This window comes from Cottoperca gobio, chromosome 17 (assembly GCF_900634415.1).
Source record: "Cottoperca gobio chromosome 17, fCotGob3.1, whole genome shotgun sequence".
Classification (NCBI taxonomy): Eukaryota; Metazoa; Chordata; class Actinopteri; order Perciformes; family Bovichtidae; genus Cottoperca; species Cottoperca gobio.
Genome location: NC_041371.1, coordinates 16,763,698 through 16,789,041, shown reverse-complemented (window position 1 = coordinate 16,789,041; position 25,344 = coordinate 16,763,698). Strand labels below are relative to the sequence as shown.

Sequence of the window (25,344 nt, the reverse complement as noted above, 5' to 3'; positions counted from 1 at the left end):
TGATATTTAGACCCCTAATGATTTGATGGGTGGAATAAACAGTAGTATCTCCACACATACCCAATGTTTACCAGCCAGACAACGCTGTGATACTTAGACCAACAAACCATTGGCTTGGAAAAATGTTTATGGATATAATCTTTATCCGAATATGAGCATAATATTTATTCATGCTAAGACACAAATACAAAGAGCAAATCTAGATCAGACCCCACTGTTAGAGTCAACTGAATGACAATGATCACAATGATCTTAGCTGCTTTTGCAACACTGGGCCAACACTAACACTGGATTCTTAAAAAGTCAGAAACTTCGTATGACCATTATTTTGGTTTACTAAAGAGGATCAGTAGTATTTTTATCCTGGCAACCATTTATCTGATGGATTTGTTTTTACCAACGGTCAAATAACGTCAGAGAAACAAAGTGTTTGACACCGCGGGCAAGTTGTCAGCACACTTAGACACACAGCAGTGTTGCTGTAAGTCCATTAACCTCCCTAAATGCCTGCTCAATTTGGTAACAAGAGACAGCATCCAGCTCCGTGTCAGGGAGAGTGTTTCCTCACACCAAACCAGATATATAGCAAGTCTAATGTTCATTTTATGACTTGGCCAAACAAAACATGTTTATACTTCCTTCCCCTGTTGCCAGGCCTCACCTTGAATGCACTTCTCTTCTGCTTTCCCAGCTCTGAGGAGCCTTTATTAACATTAATCACCCCTCCCTTTAACTAAATTGGGGGGCTGTTAATTTAAGTGTATTTTAATGGAACACTTCAGAAGCAACTCCCTCAATTACATCAACTCTTTCCAGCATGGTCCCTATTAAACACTGCAGTGGAACCAGCTTCCAGTTTGTGTTTGGGAGGCAGACACACTCTCCACATTTAAGAGTAGGCTAAAGACTTTCCTTTTTGATAAAGCTTATAGTTAGGGCTGGCTCAGGTTTGCCCTGGATCAGCCCCTAGTTATGCTGCTATAGGCTTAGACTGCCGGGGGACACCTCCCTGCTCTCTTCCTTCTCTTTCTCTCTCCTCCCCTCCCTCCCCTCTCTTTTTCTCCCTTCTTCTCCCTCTCTATCTGTATACATTTATGTAAATGTATGTTACTAACTCACCATCCGGGGTATTATCCCCGGAGTGTCTGTCTCTCATGTGGCAGGTTGCCACTGATAAAGTTTACGTCAGGATCATGAATCGTGACAGCGCCTGCTGACCTGGTCCTGCTGGACACCGGGATGCCTTATTGACATTTTCCTGGATTCATCCATACTTTCTCTTTTTTTTTCCAACACAACATAATTTCTGTCAAATGTTGTATTTGTACTATGTTGTTTATCCTGTACATGCGACATCTATTGCACGTCTGTCCGTCCTGGGAGAGGGATCCCTCCTCAGTTGCTCTCCCTGAGGTTTCTTCCATTTTTCCCCCTTTAATTATGGGGTTTCTTTTAGGAAGTTTTTCCTTGTGCGATGCGAGGGTCTAAGGATAGAGGGTGTCGTAACCTGTACAGTCTGTAAAGCACACTGAGACAAATGTATAATTTGTGATATTGGGCTATACAAATAAATTTGATTTGATTTGATTTGATTAAACACAACCTTCCATTTAGGGCGGGGAACCCACAGACAAAAACAAAAAGGAAACAGAGAATTAAGGGAGCCGTGGTTCATCAGTTTCACCTGCCAAAGTGAAAGCACGTACCAAAGGCTGCTGTTTATAAGTATATTTTACATTGGACACATGGCTCTGCTTATAAAACATTAAGCTAAAATTTGACATTATGGGTACTTATCCATAGTTTGGGGGGGAAGTTGTGGGCCCTCCCTGGTTGTGCGTTACTAAATGGCCTTGTGATGTCTCAGAGGTTCAGCTCACTGGGCTTCCCAGTCAGATTGAATTCATTTCCCCCGTAACTGTAATTCATACAAACAACTGCCTACAAACAAAGACAGCGCTTTGGATGCTGAGAGCAGAACATCTGCCCACCTTGGAGAATCCAAACAAAGAGTCGGACTCCGCTGAGCTTTGAATGGGCTGGTCCCATGGAGATTTGTCTGTGTGTGCAACTGTACCACGTCTTTGTAGTTATGAGTTTTGGAACAAATGACAGCTTTCTTTGAAAAATGTGTGAAAGATATGCTCTTCTCGATATAGGATTAGGATTGTTTTGGTTTTGTTTAGAGTGTTTTGGTTTTGAGAAGAAAGGCTGCCTCCTTTTCACGTCTTAGTACGCTCATGTTTGAGTTGTATACAAGAGGGGAACAGGTTAGTGTCATGAAGAGTGGAGCTGGTGGACCCAAACGCAGGAGACTGCAGGCAATAGGACCTTGAAGCTATAACAGGGCTAAACTGACAAAACAAAACCAAGGACCAAATAAAAACTAAGCTAAAAACCAGGACTCAAATACAAACTTAACTGACGAAGGGATGAAGTGCAGGTGGAGAATCTCAGGTGAGGAGAATGAGGTGATTTAAACAGGAAAAGGGGAGCATGGAAGAACTAACGAGGCGGATACAGAGAAGGTGCGTAGATCGGCAAAGGAGGGACAAGCAGCACAGGAACAAAAAACACAGCGAACAGAAAACTGAATCTACAACTCTGAGGGCAGCTGGACATAGAGCCAGACTGTGACAGTCATGTTTAGCTTAGTTTCACAGCTTTAAATCTTAAGAGGTTACTCAGACTGAAAGCGGCACAGTGCTGAAAGAACACACGGGGGGCTACATGGGTGTAGGCATTGTTGTTTCGGACTGCAAACTTGAAAATGGGAACCATTCCAAAAGCGTCATCTATTGTCACTGCTTATCCTTATTACTCTGTTTCGCCGCTATTTCTTTGTTCACCACTTCTCTCCTTCCCTCTGCTGAACATGACAAAGGCTGGCAGAACTGACCGCATTGGGTCGTGTTATTTTACATTGGTAGCACACATCAGTATCAGGCGCAGGGTTTACGCAATGTGGCATATGCCAGCATTTTGCCGGAATCACTTGTCCGATAGTTGAAATTATCTATGACCAAAATGTCTGTTGGGAAATATGCCAGAAAATAAATACATTCATTTATAGCATTTAAAATAACCTAATCGAATGCTCCACATTGCCTGTGAAACAGTCAACAGGGAATTCAGGGACACTTATCCCGACTGGGCAAAGTTGCCAGCACAATTCCTGTGTCAGAGCTTTTGTTCTGTTGCTCTGCCCAGATCTGACACCCACCCCCCTGCTCTCATCCCCAGCTCTCTGGAGGTCTCTGCGTCCCAGTTGCCTGGCAAAGGCAGCAGTGTCGGTGGCACTGTCGGTGGACAATAACCTTATATTTGTCCAGTGCAGTGCATGTGAGCGGAGTGGCGTGAGAATTTCTTTTGAATCTAGTGATTGAGACCATAAACTTATCAGGAAAATGTTAACTGAGGTAATAAATGAAGTGAAAAGTAGGGTCATTTTCCCATAGACTTCTATACAATCGGACAGGATATTAGAGAGAATGAAGGCACTGCCGCATTGGCTTCACTTTTCAGACCCGGAGGTTGACGCTTGGTCAACAGTGCATCTCATTGATGTGTTTTCAGTAGATGTTGTACAACAATGGAGCCCTATGGCATAGAGGAATAAAAGACATCAGACTTTAGTACATGCACACACATTCATTGTTGGTTTTGGTTGGTTAAGAGTTTCACATAACCAGTAATCACTAATGAAGCATATATAAAATTTTAGCCCACTCCAAATCTGCCATATGTTTATTTTTATGGACTGCAACAGCTAAACCAGTATCTGGGTTTCCCAATTGCTATGTAAAGCCAGACTCTTGTCCAGTTGCCACCTTTCTGGAGTCTTGCTACGCTGTATGGTTATTGTTCAAAGTCCAATACAACAGATTGCACTTTCTTGGTAGGAGGGCAATTCATAAATAGAGTAGGCACGCACGCACACGCACGCACACGCCGCACACCACACACACACGCGCACGCACACACGCACGCATGCACGCACGCACGTACGCAACACACACACACACACACACACACACACACACACACACACACACACACACACACACACACACACTTACACACACACTGTGTCTGTACAATTTCAGAGACTGTTAAAATGGCTCAGTCTTTTGGTATACTGTAAAAGTCTCAGAGCAGAGCTCCGGGGGTGTCCTGAGTCAGACTTGTATATTGTTGCGTCCTTCTGATAAATTGGCCGTGAAGTTGATGATCAATTTTACTAGAAGGAATGCATATTGTGTTTACATATCAGGGCACATCTGAAATTCAAACGGAATTCCAAACGTTTGACAGTCACCGTTTCTGTCATTTTCCTTCCTTATTTACTGCAGTAGCGATGCCAAAGGCTGCTTATAAGGTGATGTAATGTCCATCTTCTAAAAAGGAGACTTGCTTTAAAAACTCAGAGACTAGCATTATATTTTTAAGCCAGAAAGATCTTGAATAAAAGGGGTCAAATGATAACTGTACCTGGGTCCTAGCTCATCCTCACACCTCCAGGTGAATTCTCCAAAGCTCTCGTAGCGCTGGTTGTAGTGGTAGAGCACGCGGTGGAGCGTTGGAGCGCCCAGGTCCATCAGATTGTTGTAGGCCGTCTGCTGCTCCTTCCCACTGGTGTAACCGTTGAACAGGTTGTAGATTTTATCGGATATTTCTGGAAGGGCAAACACAGTCAACAACTATAAGCAATACTAGACGACTTCATATAGTATCATGGCAGCTACCAAGGTTGATTTGTGCTGCTTAAGGGAAGACAAGAGAAAAAGCTGTCAGACACTTAGGGCTGCAACTAAGAAACAGTTTCATTATCAATTAATTTGCCAATTACTTTCTCCATTAATCATATGGTCTATAAAATGTCAGAAAAAAGACACTGATTCAAATTTCACGAAAGCACAAGGTTATGTCTTCAAATGTCTTCCACAGTCCAAAATCCAAATACATTCAGATCACTATCACATAAAGATCACTTTAAGCTGGAACGAGAGAATTTTAAAGGATTAATTGATTATAAAAATAGTTGCTGATTGTTTTTCTATCGATTGAATTCATCTATCAGTCAAACAATCATTGCAGCTCTAGAGACACTAGGTGTGTTGGGACATCTTATCGGATCCAGCGTCACCGTAAACAGTTGAATCTCTAATCTGAATGATTTCAATCAGGTTAAAAACATGTCGTCCATGTAAACTGTTCGGGTTTGTTGTCCTACTGGAGGAGAGCTTTTACATCCGATAAATACTCCACCTTACCAGAATTTGTGTAGAACAATAGGGCACATCTATGGGATGTCTATTAGTAGAAATGTGATGCTTTCTCCTTTTTTTTCTCTTCTTCTACTGCTGCTCCACTTTGCATTTTAGATTAACAAGACACATGGATTCTACATGCATATCTTGAAATGAATAACATTTAAAAAAGAATAAATTCCAAATCCTTGATAAATAAGTGGTTGAATTTTATCTTCAAATGGGAAATCGTTTTTACCTCAGGTAAGTCATAACTTGTCCACTTGGTTAACAATGTCAATAAAATCTGTTGGTAACAGAGCCACAGAGTGGACCTATTGTATTCCACACCAGTCATTTATTTCCAGGCATTGAAATCAACAGCGTAAGCCAGTAGTATCACACTTCACTGGTTGGAGCCTTTTTGCAATGGCTGATTCAAAAAAGCAGCAGGATCCACAATAACGTCTTTGCTATAAATCTATCGCTTGTACAGAGAGTGGCAAAACATTTCAACTTCAACAATGTTTTTACAGTCAATATCCTCATGGAATTGTAGTTTACAGTGTCTATAAACAGTTCTACTCCAGAGAGGAAAACTATCTCTCTGTGACTTTATGACTCGCTCTATGAAGTGATCTTTAACATCTGTTTTGTGAGGCCTTGAAACATAACTGCAAACACAAAGAACAAATGTCTGTCTTTTGAGTGAACTATACTTATATTTGGTTACTAGAAAATTAAGAAACATGATCTCCTCTGTCAATTTTCCTTTAATACAATAAACACATTTAATCACACAAATCCTGTATACATAAATGAAGCAAACTCTAGACGATCACCTCAACTATATGTACAGTGTTAGATGAAAGTCATCTCTGTGAGCCACCTGTGGTCACTACTGAAAGATGATTCACCTCTCTGACTGCAGTGTATGTCTCTTTCCTCACCTTGTGCTTTGACAGTCATCCACAGTTGGACACGGAGTTTTGAGGGTGACCTCACTTGGACTGGAACGGCGTCCTGTGTTGTCTACTGCCCACAGCCGGAACCTGGACACATAAACACATGTGAAACGGATTATAAAACTGCTGCTGATTGTGAGCGAGAGCGAGACATTTTCTACAAAACCTACTCCAGTCATATAGATTTTTCAGCAGTGGAGTTAGATGAATCTGCTGTACCAACATCATATCATCATTTCATTGTTCATTCAATTAAAAAGCCTCCACTTGTTGAAGATAAGAGCCTGAATTTTCAATGCAGGACTTTCTCTAGTGCCAGACTGACAATAAGCACTTCTTTACAGGGCTAATAACCTGTCACCTCACTGAATGAATATCTCCACCTAGTGGGCAAACCACAAACTACATCCACCTGCAGCACCAAAGATTTACTATCGGTGGCAGAGAAAGAGGAATTAATAAAATAAAATTTGTTTCACATTTTTAACATCAGCTTTGAGGTATTTAGAGAGATTTTACTTAAATTGATGATTACAAATAAAACAGTTTAGTACAGATATGCATACTAAAAGAGAGACATGACACGTTTCCAGCAACAGACTTTAAACGTTTAAACATTTCCAACATGTCTTAACCATTGGACTTAACTTTTTATGCAGCTGCGCAGTATGTTTTCTGTGTCATGCTTACATAATGCGCATACTTCTCCCCACACAATACATTTTCTCCCTACAAGGCACCAATCCAAAGCTTTGTAAGTACTCTGCCTGTACAGAAAATATAAGGAGTGTGCAGCGCTCTGAAGGGAGAGACGTCGCCTCGGCTTGAAAGACGAATGAGCTGCCAGACAGGATGGAGAGAGCAGGAGTCCCGCTGATGCTGGGATTAAAAGTGCATGTGTAGTGTAGCTGCTTATCCAGGCCACATACATCCAAACTGTTTTTCTCACTCTTTTTCCTTTCTCTTCTACCCCAAACTTTGCCTCTGCTTCTCCATTTCTTTCTCTCCACCTTAATCTGCCTTTAGCCTCTCTATGAGGGGTGCGTGGCAGGCTGTCTGTGAGATAAGTGTCAGCATGTGCATGAGAGCATCTGGTGTGTGTATCTGTGTGTGTGCAACATCTTGGTTACTGCATCACATTGTTAAAATGTCTTTACTCAGGCATACACATACAGAACTAATTGAATGTAAGTAACATGGGAAAAAAAAATACTTTGATTTAATTGTCTTATAATTGTATCTAATATTATTGTATGGACTACAACATTTATTTCAAATATCAATTATTTTTTCAGCCCCAACCGTAACTTAAAATTACCCAAGTTATCCCAATTAAAATTCTACTTGCTGATACTGGACCAAAAGCGTACCTTAGATGGCACCCTTACTCTAATGCCTGGCTCTGAAATAACCCTGAGTTACGTTGGTCAGTAAGCATGTCACATCAAAAACTTTAGTTAGTGGATAGTACAGTATGTCAGGAAATACACTCACTCTTTTGATTGAGACCATAAACTCATTAGTAGTAGTAGTAAGGTCATTTTCTCATAGACTTCTATACAATCGAACATCTTTTTGCTGACCATTGGATTAAATTTTCCGGCCTGGGGGCTACATCTTCTATTATATCTTCTTCTACTTCTTATATACAGTCTATAGCTAATGTACATCAAAGGTACTATGTGTAGGATTTGAAATATTTGTCAACGCTTAGTGGAAGTAAAAACAGGACACTGTTTAAGACATTTTTTACAATGTACTTGATTCTAACCTATAGTGTAGCCTACTCCATTTCAGGGAAATTTTCTAATTTGCTATCTTTCCCAGAGTTTCATCAGAAGGTCAATATAATAATATAATATAAATATAATATAATAATATATAATTATTTCTCCTTTTTCTCAAGACATAGGCCTATAAGCCTATACCTAAGTGAGGTGTATAGCCTAGCTTAGTGCAGAGGGTATTGTTTTATGATAACTAGCTAAAACATTCCAAAAACAACGAACAAGAAATCCCCCTTGCCTTCTTTTATCTCCAAAACTATAATATTTTTGCCCAATGTCTAGCTGTCAAATCTGTGCAAATAACACAAGGCGAAACATTTGGTTCAAGTTCAAAGAGAACGCTGATAGACGGCTTTTGGTCAGTAAATAGCTCTAATTGTGGAAGCTAACTGCTTGTTAAACCACAAAGTCTCTTTTTCTCTTTTTATATGTGTAGCCTATAATAGACTAACTTGTAAATGTGCCACTTTGGAGATGTTGGAAGATACCTTTGATTGAGCTAAGCTAGCTACTGTATTTCTCACTCTTTTCTTTGTGCCAACTTTAGCTAGGCTAAACACATCAAATGTTGCTAGCTCCAGCTAATGTCTGTTAGTAGGCTATATCCTGTTTATGGCGAATAAACTTTTTCAGTTAAACAATTCCATACTAATTGTACATACTATATATAGGCTACTACTAATCCTATAGTATACTATCTTTGCCGTTAGTATAGAAGAAATCAGCATAGTTAACGGTTTCATTATGACAGGAAATGATGCAATGTGTACAATTTAAGATGTCAATCAAACTGCGACTTTGAATGACACTGACAATTAAAGAGAAAAGCAAATATTTTTCCTACGATGATTTCTTGTTTGTTCTTTCTAGAGCTGTCTCACCACATTTACAATTGCTCTAATCTTTTCCAGCTGTGAATAGCTCCTCCATTTCCAATGTGCAATGCATTGTGGGACAATAGTTTTGAGGAGAAGCAGACTCAAAAATGCAAATGTTTTTAGTATGCATTGTGGATTTTCTTTAGTAGGCCTACACCTAAATAAGTCACTTTTTAATTGTGAACACAATCCATACTCAAAACTTGCTTGCTTGGTACATTGGATAGAAATGGAACACCGTTTCTAAATGCAGTTAAATGTGTGTGAATAAAGGAAGGCAGAGATTTCCTTTATCTTCAATCCAAACACATCTGACAGGGCAGAAGCTTCTTTTAGAACTGATTTGGACAGAGAACTGGTTCTTCGGCCAATGTTCAGTTTGGAGAGTTATACTTAAACTTAAAAGAGAGTTATACTTACATGTATGTGGTGTCCGGCTCCAGGCAGCGAATGATCATGCTGATGGAGGAGGACAGGAGGTTGGGGATGTCCCCTAACATCACACATGGAGACCTGGCCCCAGACAAGATGTCATCCACAAAGCTCAAAAGGGTTTCTGCGGCAGGGAGAAAAAGACATTTATGTTGAGAAGTCATAATTCACACAAGGATTTTACTACAAAGTGATTCATGTACAGTTTGAGATGAGACTACTTTAAATGTAATGATTCATAGTTTTAGGGTTGTAATAGTGCATGCTTTAGTGAATTTAACCTTTTTTATTTAAGGTACTTTGAGGTAATGTAAAGGCACCTTAGCTGAACCTCCCACTGTCCAAATAAAGTATTTATAGTACAGGGATAACTCACTGCTGAACTGTAAACAGACATCTTAACTAAATGTAAAACAGATGCTTCGCTCTACCACAACACACACTTTAAGTACAGTATGTACCTGAAAGGCCTGTCCAAGAAAGTGAAAAGATTAGGTGCTGTTTTACAGAGCTCTGGCGCTGATTTTTTAGTTATTTTTTAAGGGCAGAGTCTGTCAACTATTAGTGAAAATTACACTGATGTCAACATGTGTGACAATGAGATTTTATTGACTGAATGATCAGATACAGGCATCACACCTGCTTAGAGAAAAAAAATAGCACTCTTGTACTCAGCCAATAACCAAAAACATGTGGTTATGTCTGGTGACATAATGATACATACATCCATTCACTCCAGTCAACTTTACTGTTATAGATGGATGTTCAGGGACACCTTGACAGTCAATGCTGTGAGACAAAAGAGTGTCACTTGTTCACTCTCTGCACCCATTATTATTCTGCCATAGGTGAAAAATGGCAATGGCTTGTTTGTATTTCTTTAAACCAATCCCAATCGTCTTGGGTGGCCTCAGCACAGGGTGCGGCGACGATGCCCTTGCAAAACCGCAAAAAGTGGAGGGGGAGAGGAGAATGCTACGTGAAATATGCGGCCAATGGCAGGCTCATACCCACAGTCTACATGCGATGAGTCAGTCTATTCCCCAGCAGATACAAAACACATATGATGGATTGGGCATGCGGTGGGGGGGCCTTCAACTGTGTAGAAACAAAAGTCGGAGCTAATGCCTCTAGTTCTATCCCCCCCACCTTTTGCTTACTCCATGTCTGCAACTGTCGTGACATCATCTACAAGGTTATAAAAACAACACACACCATCGCACACATTAATTAGGTGTCGAAACCTTAAAAAAACCCAATAAAGAAAAGGTGAAGTGAAACTCTTGTGTAAAACTTATTACAATAAACAAGTTTTTCAAACTTTAAGCATTATCTATCTATGAAAAAAAGCTTGTTAAAGAAATACAATTCAATAAAACTTGTTAGGGTTAGGGTCATATGTTTATAAACAATTAACAGATACAATCAAGGCAGAGATGTAGTGGTGCAGGTACAAGGTGCATACCCACCTCTGGGCAGGGGGGGATTTATCGTATCCCTAGGTAAAATATAATAATAATAATAATAATAATAATAATAATAATAATAATAATAATAATAATAATAATAATAATAATAATAATAATAATAATAATAATAATAATACAGATATACAAATCCCTGTCCATCTTGCAGATACAGGCTGCAGCCAGTCATGTTAATTTATGGCATCAACCTGACTTTCGCCTTTAAGGCATTCCCCTTGCTGGCAATAGGTGTACTTCCCTGTGGAGACGCGTCATCAGGAAAATCCACTCAGGGAACAAAAGTCCTTTCCCTTGCTGTTGTTCCAAACCTACAAGCTAGTGTCTCTAGCTAATTGTTCACATGCACAACTAAAAATATAAAGTGAGCATACCAGGCACTTTATTAAACTTCGTCAACAACAACAACACCAACACCAACGACAGCCGCAAGCTAACTAGAGGGAAAGGCATCACCACACAGAGATGATGACTCCGGCGTGATCTTTGTTTATACGTTACATCGGCAGCCAGGGCACCACAGGGCTTCACAAGTGTTGATCAACGCCATCCAGACCATTGTTAGCTCAATAGTTGTGCAACAATTTCATGCCCTTTTAACAAGCAATGCTGTCCTCTGTGATCTGTGGTCTGTAAACACACCTCTAGTACACAGCAGCACATTCACTCTAGTAGTGTAATCTACAATTGTAAGGCTCTTGTACTTCACAGTATTGCATAGGCTGTTTTATACTTCTTCTCCCATACATACATACAGTATATATCTTTTTTTAAACGCATCAGAAATTATATCTAATAATAAATAATAATATAACTTTATATTAACTTAACTGTTGGCTGTTCTTCTAAAAAGTACAATTTTGAATGCAGGACTTTTACATGTAATGGTATTATACTTAAATTGAAGGAGTGGAGGGTACAGCCACCTACCACTACACACCTGTATTCACCTGAGACTCTCACATGAGGGAGAAGCAACCCTTTGACCCCCACCACCTTCTCCTCCATCACCTCCTCTTCAGGGCTTCTTTCCTGCTGCCCAGGCTGGTGGTGACACATGCAGCTAGCTATGTTTTCCCAGCTGGCACTGCGTACGTCAAAAGGGCATTTGGCCACAAGGTGTGTGTTTCACCGTAAGAGGAAAAACCCTCTGCTTGGAATAGCCAAGTCTGTGTGTGTGTGTGTGTGTGTGTGTGTGTGTGTGTGTGTGTGTGTGTGTGTGTGTGTGTGAGAGTGTGTGTGTGTGTGAAGTGATGGGTGCTCTGAGGTGGTCATTTGTGACCCTCCGCTACACAAGCAGCAGCCTGTTTGTGTGTATTTATACACTATGTGTGTGAGTAGATGGACGCCCCGAGGTGGTCACCTGTCCCTTTCATCCACAAGAGTTTCCCCTCACCGTGTGCCTGCGCATGTGTCTAAATATGTGTATGTGTGAGTGATGGATGCTCTGCGGTGGTCACCAATGTCTTCCCTGTCAACCCTGGCCCGTGTCCCCAGCTGGTAAACAGCAGGCCAAGTGCCATGGAGTCATGGAGAGAGAGAGAGAGCTTGAGGATGAAAAAAGGTGTGCAGCAGCTGTCAGAGCGAGGTGTTTACCCAGCGTAGAGACTGACACACGAGTGAAAGATATAAACAGTGCTGGAGATGTAAATGAAAAGTGACATTGTGAGGCTTTGCACCACTTAGCATATTAATTGCAAAGCCGGTTGGAATGTCTGTCTAGCGTGTAAAGAGGCGTATAAAAAGGAAACAGTGTTCTGGAGAACGCTGTGTGGAAATATTTGGAGTAATTCTCTCAATATCTGATACGTTGAGCTCTAAATGGCAAATTGCGACTAACATCAATCTTCGTATACAGTTACGGTCTGTCTAAGCAACATAAACTATTCGGTTTGGATGTGTGAATATAGTAACTTCTGTATTTCGCACTGGCCATGATTACCACAGGCCTTTATGAGGCTAACTAAAACACACCTAAAACTCCAATAAAAACAGACTCTTACTCTCTTTCTCAACCATTATTGGAACAAATTCAATTTCTTTTGTGGATGAATAGAATTGGAGAAAAACAGCATGGAGCTGTTGATTGTTATTTTCCCTTTCAGAGAGCAAGAAAATCAGAGGAGAGAAAGGAGTTAAACAATTTCCTGTGTTTGCTTTTCTCACTGTGATTCTCGGGGTTGGATACATTCATATATTGGCTGCCTATTTATTTTAAGTCACCTCACGACCATTGCAGCAGAACAATGAAGTGCTATTTGAACAGGGCTTTAATGGGTGAGCTGGCTGTACTGTACTGTTTCTATATATTAAACCCAACAAATCTCCTAACTTCAATGACAAATTACATTTCAAAACGACCCATACAGTACAGCATGAGCACGTTTCAGATTATTGTTAGGGTGACATTGTTTGTCAGTGGCTTCCAAGACAGTCACAAAAATGAGCATTTTCTGGTGTGTGGGTGTAAAGGTTAAATTCTGTATTTTTAAAGTGTACTTTAATAAAATTTTCATAGATTTAGCCATCCTATCGATTGATAATAATAACATTGTACACTCACCAAGTTAATTGCTGAAAAGAGCAACATGGCTAAAGACAAATCTGATGGGACTAGACACATGAGCAGTCATGCTAGTAGACAGGTTGTAGGTAATCCCATATTAGCCAAATTTATTTGCTGAACAATCAAATTACAACTCAACAAAATCTGTTGTAAACGTCCGTCACAGTTCACCTTTTGGTTCAACTTTGACCTACTTGCCTTATGCCTTATTTCTTGCTCTTTCCGACTTCATTGTAGCAATGCTGGTGTGTTCCCAGATCTCAGAGTTTTGCCGAGTACAGAGTTAACCATAATGATCACCAAATCTAAAAACTTAAGACCCCATGTTGTGATACGCAGAAATTCTCCTGTCATGAAAATCCATTATATTGCTCTATTGAACCATATTTCACATTTGGCCTCACCACAATCACTGTTGTGAAGGAATGTATTTTGCCTCTGGCAGTGTCAAATGGCCCGTGATTAAAAAGTTGTTATCCAAGTACAGATGGGTGATCCATTCTCACATGATCACATCCGTGTCTGCTCTCACTCCCAAACCGCCTTACTCACATGTTGTAAAGTGTGCAGGAGGAGGAGGAGACTGACTCAGAACCGATTGTTCATGAACCCTTTAACAAGCCTTTGCTCAAACACAAAGTCATAAGCTCATTAAAACGCAGCGTTGGTGCAGATGTGGCTGTCAGAAAATACCTAGAGCTTTTCAATACCTAGATCACTTTCGACCGTGGTGAAATAAGTCTTATTACATTATTACTCTAGGGGGTTTAGGAGTTGCCATACACTCTGTATCTGTCCAATCTTTCCCATCAATCCCATCTTTCCTGCCACCTGAAGCAGCCGAACTGTCGTACCCAGACCAGGGAAAACAGTTTGAGAAACCCTGCTGTGCACCGTCAGGAGGGAAGGATGGGAGCAGTGCTTTATGTAGGTGGCCTGCTGGCCAGAAGAACAGAAAGCACACTAAACTTGACTAGAACATATTTCTCAGTCAAAGGATAGTCTGTGAACACTGTGTGCTGCCATGGTATTTATTGACATGACTCAACACCGGGGAAATAAGAACATACATATAAACGAAATGTTTCTGTAATGCGTTAATTGTTGAATTGATTCTGGAAGCAAATCAGAGAAAAGCTTCACTTTTGACGGCTGCTGAATTGGCCAGTTCGTGACAGGTATTTCTGAGAAAATAATTGTGAGGTCACTTAATTTACAGGCTTAATTCAACAGGGTAGGATAAAGACTTTTGGTTCTTTTTTCTCTTATGCAACTCAACTTTGAGTTTTAGCACTCACATTTGTATTCTCAATTGACAAAATCCAGAGTCCAACTAGAAATGAGAGGCCTGTTCATTTCCCTTCTGTGTAAAATACTAGTTTTTTCAAAAATTAAGAATGACTTTGAATGAAGTGAACCTGCCACTGCGGATGTGTCTGAAATCCCTCCCTATTTATACTGCACTCTATTTACTGTCATCCATTTTCATTTGAGTGCTCATATTCTGAGTGTGTAGATGTATCCACTATATAAAGTCCATGGCGTGTACACTACTTTCTGCTAACAATCCCACAAAGCAACACGCCTCATTTTACAGATGCGAAAATTACAGTTCCGTGACTCAACAGCTGTCTGTTATCACAGAACATAATGGTTAATGGTAAATGGAGTGCATTTATGTAGCACCTTTCTAGACTTCAGACCATTCAAAGCGCTTTCACACTACATGCCAACATTTACCCATTCACATTTACACTGATGGCAGGGCTGCCATACAAGGTGCCAAACTGCTCATCAGGATCTAATCTAATGCTCATTCACACACACACACACACACACACACACACACACACACACACACACACACACACACACACACAAACACACACACACACACACACACACACACACACACACACACACAAACACACACACACACACACACACACACACACACACACACACACACACACACACACACACACACACACACTCACCGATGGCTATGCCTTCGGCAGTGATTTGGGGTTCAGTATTGCCCACTTCGACATGCGGACTGGAGGAGCCTGGGATCGTTTACTTTATGACATTAAGAAAATGTCTGAAATATCAATTCACTGCTAACTATTGAGTAAACTATTGTGAATCCAATAAATAGGGAGTAGTGAACCAGGGAGTGACTTCGGACACAGCCTGTGTCCCTTACTATGTGTTACACTGACACAAAATACCAAACAACACCAAAGGTAACAGCAAACTAATTAATAGTCTGTTTAAAGATAATGGATTTGTGTCCCGTCTTCAATGGAAAGTCACGTTCTACGCAGAGCAATAAGATGACACACACCGTGGAGACCCAGTTTTAGAGGGGGCGAGCCACAACCCTGAGGAACTTGTCATTCAGCTGGAGTTGTTTACCCTTAGCATTCTTTAAGTATGATTTGTTGGAAAAATCAAGGATTGCCAGGAGACTGATGTGAGTTATGGGATGTCTCACCTTTTGAAGTCCTGCCTGCTGTCGTCAGTTCAGTTGTGCAGGCCTGGACCCTGAGTGTGTATATGCGTGTGTGTGTGTGTGTGTGTGTGTGTGTGTGTGTGTGTGTGTGTGTGTGTGTGCGTGTGAGTGTGTGTATAGACCGTTCCAGCCAATCCACTGCTGTTTTTCTCTTCTTAATGGAAAGGACAGGTGCTTTAAAGATGATAATGGATTTACTGTGGAAAATTAATGTCTATTACACATCAGATAGTCCTATATGGAAATGAAAAATAAATAGGCTAACACTTACATTAAATAATAGTGTCAATAAACTCACTCTTATATAAGTGTTGTCTTAACATGGCAAGAGGCTACAGCACTTCTAAAATAAGATTTTAAAAAACCCTTCTTTGGATTTTGACTTTCAATTCAATGATTAAATTGAAAAACACACTCATGCTAATAATGGAAACATGTTGTTCCCCTGAAACAGTGGGTTTGTTTCTCAGAAATGTAAAAACTAAATGTTGAACATGTTGGGACACTAATATGCTTTCTTTCTGAGTGAGATGAGAAGATTGATATCAATTTCATGTCAATACAGATAGTTGGAGACGAAGCATATTCAGTTTATCTTAGCATTAAGACTGAGGGCAGGGCCACAGCTAGCAGGCAAGCTCGCCTATATCTGTGAATGAAGAATGAACATGTTATATCTTGGTTTTTTTAACCCACTTTATCCGTCTGCCCAGTTAAGGTCATTGAGCAGAGGCTCCAGTTATCCTTTTTGTACTGGAACAGTGATACCAAATATAGCAACCTCACTCTGGGGTGTTACACTCTTTGTGTAACCCCCACACCCACATGACATGTATTATACAGTGTGCAGAGGAATACATCCTATGTATAGCAACTGAGTTGTATTTTACAATGAAATAATGTTAAGCCTACCCCAAATGTTTATGCAAACTGCATTCCCCCCCCCCTGCTATGATAGCACCACATTTCACAGTGAAAGCAGTCATCCACTTAAGCAGAAATCAGCTTTAGAGAGGCATCATGAACCTGATGAACCAAAAGGAGGGGGCAAAACAAGAGCGAGGCAAAGAGTGGGAGAGAGTGAATGGGGAGGGGCAAGCACACACAGACACACACACACACACACACACACACACACACACACACACACACACACACACACACACACACAAAAACACACACGCACATTCTTCTCTGTATATGTTGAGTGCTGAAGAAAGTTCTCATGTATTTAATATTATGGTACATGCACTTGATGAAAGATGCATGTTTACTTAATATTCCACATCATGCCTCTAGCCATGCTCTTATTCTAATTCTTCTCCTTAACTGCTTGATTATTTATAAATATCGATTGAGAAAGTCTCTTACTTATAACACACTTTAAAGATACCAAATGCAAACACACACACACACACACGCACACACACACACACACACACACACACACACACACACACACACACACACACACACAAGCTGCCTAAATGTTTTCCTCTCTTCGTCCTATAACAGGCTGCCTGGGAATTCATCCACTTCTGTTAAAGGAGACAGCTTCCTTGTAACTAGCTGTAATTGGCAGCTACACACACATGCACGCACGCACACACACACACACACACACACACACACACACACACACACACACACACACACACACACACACACACACACACGCATGCATGTACACAATTGGCAGTAGAAGCCTTAACAAATAACATCTGGACTTGGTTGTCTACCTTTCCATTGAATGAAAAGCAAAGAGACCAGCAACACAACAACATCACGACAAACCCTTCACTGTTGTTTCTTGGCACTTCAGCGCTGGTCACAACCACTACCAGACCATGATGATTGGCCACACGCAGGATTGGTTTTAACTTTTGAAGAACTACATCCCATTGGATTTAAAGGCGTAATTGTGGAGGGACAGAAGGATGAAGATAAGAGAAATGAGGATAAAGAGGATGGGATGGCCCAAAGGTCTCTCAAAAAACGGCCTTGCGTGAAAGAGAAAGAAACAGACCTGCAATGTCTGAGTGTTTTCTCCAAATTTGTGATTGATATAAGCGTTGCTGAGCTGCCATTTGCGTCACGGCAGCGTAATTCATAGAACATTACATCTTCAGAGAGGCGATAAATTGTTTTATAATTTGATAGAGGTGAGTCTGACCAAATTGATAGCAGTTGCTGTGAGAGCACTTTGCACGCCAACCGTGAATTTAGCCAAATGCGTCAATAACAGAATGAAACACCTTGCACAAAGGCAGATACAACACACATCTGCGGCTCTTAAGAAGGGAAAAGGCTGCATGCCCATAATTCCTTGTAAACTAGTTAAGTCATGTCAGTTCTATTTATACAGCCCAAAATCACAAAGTTGCCTCAGGGTCTTTAACATCTATACAACATATGACACCCTCTGTCCTAACTAAACAGTTACAAAACAGTAAAACTACACCTGCATGTGCACATATCAGTATATGTGGTTTATATAGGAAAGATTTAGGCTTTTCCCAACATTTCTGCGTCCTTTCTCTCCCCTCTCCTCTATTTCTTTATCTGCCTTTCCCCTCCATCTCAATTGAGCTTCCCTCTCTCTCTCTTATGAGCAATCCACACTGACAACATTTTTTAAGTGCGTCTGGAGTGTTCAGGCTGTCCGTCAGTCGTTCATCTCACGCAACCAACTTCTATTTCTACAAATGTGTCAGTTCACACCGACTTGAGTGAAGCACAATCCCCATAGGGAGTCATTCAATTTCCTTCACCTTCTATGAACTAAATCTACCACAATCCATCAAGGCCTAGAGTTTCACTGTGAACTTTTGCGGTTTCACTGAGGCTTCGAGAAACATTGGCTGTAAAAATTATTTTGGTCTTTTTGTGGTAATCCTTATATTAGACAATGAAAGTCCTGGTGAAGACAGTTTTAGTTAGCCGCTGTCCTTTCAGTACCAACGGAGCCATGCTGATAAAAGGACAATTACGTAGTTTTGTGTATAGTCGATGAGATTGGTGCAATGGTCACTTTGCTTCCGTAGTGATTATACAGCCTTCTTCTTTTTCCTTCTTCACTTGAAATTAGTTACAACTTGAGGACAACTTTAAACTCTTGGTTGAGATTCCAGATCCTCCTGGACCTGTTTCTAAGAATATCAATATACTATATTTTCTTTCTTTGGACCAGTAACCAGTGTGCACTGAAAGATGACTTGCTTCTCATGTAAAACAGCAAAGACACAGTGCATCTCTATCCAAATTAAAGTTCTCTCACATTATTTAAAGGGAACTCTCTTTTCTTTAAATGTTTGACTCCGCACCACAGTGGTGGAAAGCTTGACTGATCAACCGGCATTGCCATCCTGAGAGTTACATGCCATTTGTAGTTTTGTTCATTATTTTAATATTATATCCCCTTTTTGACCAGCTATCATATGGAACAATCTTTTCTTAGCTCAACAGACATGATTCATTTACCATTTATATTCATCTATGTATTTGACTATTGTCTGCATAAAATCCAACATTTACACTGTATGCTTAGTTTAAGTCTTCAGTAAAAATACTAAAATAAATTAAGAGGAATGCGCTTACAGTAGCACACCGTCCTTACTCAGTCACTCACTAACACATCTGCTTTGTATTGCAGCACTGGCTACAGCGAGTCCATCAATTCTAACAATTCAAAGTCCGGGATTAAGGTGTCATGGTGACCTTAACAAGACAATAACTCCAAAACAGTTAGGTTTTGGGTGCTTGAATCCTCTCGTACTGTTGCAACTTACTTTAAATGTAAAAGCAATGCAAAGGCCTTCCTTTTCAGAGCATTCAAGCACAGTGCACTCTGCTGTTCATTTGCATGCACTGTAAGAGCGGTTTACAGAGGGCAAGAGAGAAGATTCTGAGAGGTACTCCCAAGAATAGTAACAAATCCACATGGAGAATAATAAAAGCAGGGCTGGAGGTGATCAGACAGTACCGGAATGCTATTACTGAAATATTTTTGAGTAATTCCATCATTACATGCCAGAGAGATTGATTTACCAGCAAAGTTTAGCTTCTGACACATACTACATTAAACGTCTTTATGATGATGCCCAAAGAGGCCCTTAAGCTTTTCAATAAAGGCTTCAGCATAAGTACTGCTTTGTATTTTGGCAGTTCAAAGCCACTATCAGAAATAACACAGCTGATGTGATAAAATAATATGGCACAATTAAAATGAATTAGAATAAGAGCTGACTTGTGCTACTAAAACTATGAGCATGGTGCAATTTGTCACTACAGTTTAAATGAGTATTGATTTTGTATCTAATGAAGTATTTTAGCACTGCCCTGTTTCGATTAGAAGATGTGTCCCATCCGATGGACTTTTGGTTTGGCCTTTCAAGAGTGTGAATCTGATTAACCTGACATTGTCAGTGTTCAGCAGTAGAAACAGATACACAAAGGAGTCTATGTGCACATGTGTCTTTGTATGTATTAGGTCATTCCTTCATCCGGATGCCCAGGAGACAAAGTGAGACACTGGCAGGAAAGCATTCCTATAAGATGCGTTGTTGTTTATTTCACCACACAAGCAATTAAAAAAACACAGTTAAAGATCATTGATAAAATGCTTGAATCTGACATTTTTGGTATGAAAAGGTAGCATGACCTCATACGGCACCATGCGATATAGTTTAGCTAAAACTCTACCTACAGTATATGTATACTTGTCTATGGTTAAGCAAAGGGGTTTGACCCCTCTCTAAAGATGAAATCAAGCAAGCAAAAAAAGTAAGATGAACACAAAAGAGAGGCAAAAACAGTTGTGTCCATATTTGTAGCAATGGTATATCATAATGGATTGCATGAATTCATTATTATTAATATGATCTCAGTTCTTTGGGGAACAATACAGCAATGTTGGTTCACTATTAACCGTGCAAGTAAAGTCACTGAGCTGTTAAAGGCCTAAACAAAGCATGTGACGTATACAATAACTTACAGTACATGAAAATATGTGTCAAATTGAAGTCAGTTGAAGTCATTCGAGGCAATTCAAATCTTCCTGCAAAACCTTGTTGCCAGGGAGCCTCTGGTAGAGTCTCTCATGGCTAAAATACATTTCTAGGGATGGATCCTGACACAGGGCAGGGCTCGAGGTTGGACATGGGCATCTCATCCCTCTTTTGGGAAAGCATATACACATATAAACATACTGTTGAGCACTCCTGCAAGCACAGCACTGGTTCTGGACCCTAAATACTTAAAAGCACCGGGTGATCTGAGGATACCGATATAGTCCCTGGCTATATGATGTACTGATTTTTAACTTGGGGTATGATAGGGTCACCTCCAGCGATGAGAGAAAAAGCTCTGACTCCTATCTGTTCATGTACTGAACAGGATTTCAGAGAACCCAGTCTGCTTGGAAGCCCTGGGTGGGGTCCGAGAGAGGGCTTCAACTTGAGACTTCATAGGGAGACGCTTCATAGGGTTGGCAACGATGGAGAAACCTGGGATTTATCAAGTGGTATTTTGTTATCGAAACAGCGCTAATGATGGACTAACCAACACCATTTACAACCGTTATGTAATGTTGTACCTGGCAGCAGAGCACCAAGCCAAAGAGCGATGATGAACTTTACAGTCATAACATCAGATCTAAAGCGTTTGTCTTGGACACTCGAGTAAAGAGAAATGCAAAGCTGTCGACTGATGACCACCTGTGGTAAATTGGATCGGATGATTGGAGAAGCTGCCAGACTTGATGAACCAGTGAAGGTGAACTGGGCCCCTGTTCAGAGGATCCTCAAGTCCTATAAAGTTTACCCTGAAATGTAGGGGTGGTTCGGGGCAGTATTTGGGAGGGTCAGCACCTCCAAGGTTGAGGCCATGGACAACCTCTGGGTTGATAGTGAGTTGCTGCCCCAGAGAAATGGTTTTCCAATCTTGGGGTCCTGATAATGAATGATAGGGATGATGCTGGCAGAATATTCACTCTATGCGGATACAAGCATAACAAATATGTTTCTTTCGCAGAAACAAGCATAGAGCAGAACCACTCCACCTATGCAATGAAAAAAGCCAGCCGAGGTGGTCCAGGCTTATGATTCAGATAAATTATGTACAACTAAAGTATTTTGAGCGCATTCAAGTAGAAAGCGACCAAGGGGCAAACCCAGAACATGCTTGAGGGATTACATATCTTGTCTAGCCTAAGAATGCCTCGGGATTCCCCAGATGGAGCTACGATGTGGCGAGTTAAAGGGTCCTCTGGGCTGCTGCTTCTTACGCAATCAGGACTCAGAAAAGCTAGAGAAAATGGTTGGGGTTCAAGATTTCACCGATGTGTAGAAATGACAATTGTGCTATGCAGAAATTAAGGGACCGACTTTTGATTGCTCAAGATGAAGGGGCGCTCACTGCAGTAAAGAGAAAGCAGGTAGATAGGGTCGAGCAGTGGCAGCTTAGAGGAAGTGACTTGTGCTAAGAGAAAGCTCAGCCTGGTTTAGGTTTGGGGGTGAAAAACACATGTTCCCGTCAACCCTTGATGTCTGTGTGTGTGTGATGTAGATAGGTGAGTAATGTGTTTATTGATTGGAATCCGTGTTCCACTGACCCTTGAGCAAACCTTGCCCTCACTGGGTGATCAAAGTTGTTACATCATCGGATTGCTTACAGCTCTGGGGATGTTTGTTTTCACAGCGAAACTGGTCCAGCCAAGCGGTGCCCTGACTTAAAGTAGACTTCCTATTCATGAAGCGTCCTCACATCTGCCGGGGACCGTGCATATACGTGTGTGTATGTGTGCGCTTACACTATGATCTCACCTTGTGTGCCTGAAGATTGTTAAGGGAGAGATTACTGCACAAACAAGCTGTTGTCAGCTTCAGATCTAGATGATTCCTGGATGCTATAATCATCAGCTGTACTGTATGTATGTGGATTTATCTAACATTACATAACCATAAGCAAGATTACAAATACACAAATGCAACCGTCCACAAGTATATGATGTGCGTATAAAACAACACGGCTTTTAAGGATGTTTTGTAGAAAACAGGGGGATATTCCGACATCTGTTTCTCATGAACCTTTGGAGAAAAGAAAGGGCAGATATTATGTATTTTTTTTATTCTTTCACAGATGATCGGTAGTATCTGTTCAGATCTTTTCCCGTAAATGGATGCTCTGTTTTTACTGTCCTTCTGGAATTCATAATGCAAGCCATTTGGAGATTACTTTCTGGGAATAAATAATATTTCATATATTGAGGTAGCATCAAGCAGTTTCTGAGAGCAGAAGTGTGAAAACAAATGATTTACAGTGGGTTAGTGCGAACAATTGATGAAGACATTCTACTTTTATGTAGTGCTCTTATTTATCAATTTAACTCTCCGTACTACTCACCACCCACATCAGCTTGTGTGGGTGGTAGAGTAGAGAAAGATACATAGAGGTAAGAAGAAAAATGTAAGGGGAAAACAATGTTTAAGTTATACAATAATAAACTGAGGCTCATTATCATCAGCAGAACCATAGTAAGGTGACAAGACATTCATTCATCAAAATATCTTCTACTGATTTATGTCCACAATTGAAGAAAACAAGTCCACATATTCTCGTCCCTTGTAGCTTATTTAAGGTGGGGATTCCATTCCATCTATATTACCACATTACGCAGTTACAGAAATGCCCAATAAAGTATCGTTAAAAATGGTGCAGAGATACTGCAAATACTTCCATCATGTCAAGTTGTTATTATTAATCCTGTTAAACATTATGTTATGAATCCATGGAGCTGGGTTTTTTTTTATCATTCCTTTGTGATAAGGAGATTGTTATGACTTTAATGACCTTAAAGCTCCTCCTGAGCTCTATATAGTGCACTTTAAACAGATATGGTTGCCTGAAAAAGTTTTTGCTGTAGGCTGAGTGTTTATTGCATAGATTTTTCATCAAAATAAATGCAGTTTGACCCGTGTTATACCCCTGTGTTGATGCCTTTTGGAAAAAAGAAAAATCAATGATGAAGAGAAAGGAGAAAAGGAAAACAAGAATAATAAAGGAAAGAATGAACAATAAAATAAAATAAAGAGGAGGCCAGAGAAGGGGCAAACTGGATGGATAGAAAAGGTTGAGAAAAAAAAGAGGTGGTCAGAAAGGGATTAAAAGAAAGGAGATAAGAATTTTATGGGGAGAAAAGTGATGGAGAGGAGGAACGGGAGATGAGAGGAAAGATGAGGGAGTGGTGAAGGAAAAGCAAAGACAGGGCCAGAGAGGCGGCCAAGGAGAGATCTGAGGAGGATTATACATCAGGTCATGTGAGCCTGATAGTCCGAGATGACAGAAGACTGACATCTGAAATCAAAACCACATCGTACAGCCGGCTTTCCAGATCTTTCCATCTCTTTTAGTGACGCTCTGGTCTTTCTGTTTCCTTCTTTCTTTCCCTCGCTCCTCTTCTGTCCTCTGCGGTATTCCTCCCTCCAACTCAACATCCATGCCCAGCCACCTTTGCCTGTGTGTTCACATCAAGGTGTGGCCTCCAAAGTAATCAATCATCTGCATAGGTGAGAAGTTTTTCTATCTTCCTTTAATGCAGTAGGGGCATACTAGAGCTGGATAACTTCCACTCAATGTAATTAGAGCTGCGCCAGGCAATTTCGCACATCGGAGAGTCCAAATGGCACCAAGAGGGAGCTGTTAAAAGTTTTGACAACTTTAACACCCAGAAGTTTCGGAATGTGATCACAGTAAACTGTGTAACCCCGTGACCTATTGATTATCTTTTTGGTGTCTGCCACACGTAAAGGAGGTGAAGGGGTTCAAGTATATTTGTAAGTCTATATTTCTCTGGATGCTCCGCTCAGTCGTTGCCCTTTAGGAAAGTTTTGTGCTTGTATTTTAATGTGTCTTTACCAGTTTTTGAGAATGTGTTGATAGCCATCAGCAAACTTTTATTTGCATGAAGAGGGTCATATCATCATTCGTCTATATCTGGGAATCCTTTTCTTTTGCAGCTACACTTTGTGATTTAGGCCAAGCTGTATGCTTATCATGCACATTAGTGCTGGCCAAAAAAGTGAATGATTAATTTTTGGAGTTTGGTACTTAGCCGGTACATACTGCTTCCCAAGCACAGCCTTGAACTCTCTGACACTAACAAAACCTTCACCTTCTCTACAATGGACTACATAAGAGAATACTGTATGTAGTGACAAACCCATACTGTAGTTCCCTCAGCTGTACACAGCGTTTTAGCGGCTTTTAGCTCATTCGTTTAGTTTTACAGCCTTCAAATTAAGTTGATTGATTCCCGTGGCTCTCATCAGACATGTTTCCATCAGTAGCAAAACAGCTCTGATCAATCCACTGTGCAATGATCTGCCCAGCACCAAACTACACAAGGCTATTACCAATAGCCTAACATCAACCGATCATTAACCGTTAACCCACAAGATTAGTGCCTTGCCT

General features: G+C 40.6%; 1 protein-coding gene across 1 annotated transcript in view; it reads right to left on the bottom strand.

Annotated features, from left to right (window-relative positions):
* astn1 (astrotactin 1) overlaps nt 1-25,344 on the bottom strand; it is a 345,150-nt gene that overhangs the window by 7,210 nt on the left and 312,596 nt on the right. The window contains 4 exon segments of the mRNA XM_029453477.1: nt 4,492-4,675; nt 6,200-6,212; nt 6,214-6,301; nt 9,300-9,435. Coding sequence (XP_029309337.1) covers nt 4,492-4,675; nt 6,200-6,212; nt 6,214-6,301; nt 9,300-9,435 — 421 coding nt within the window.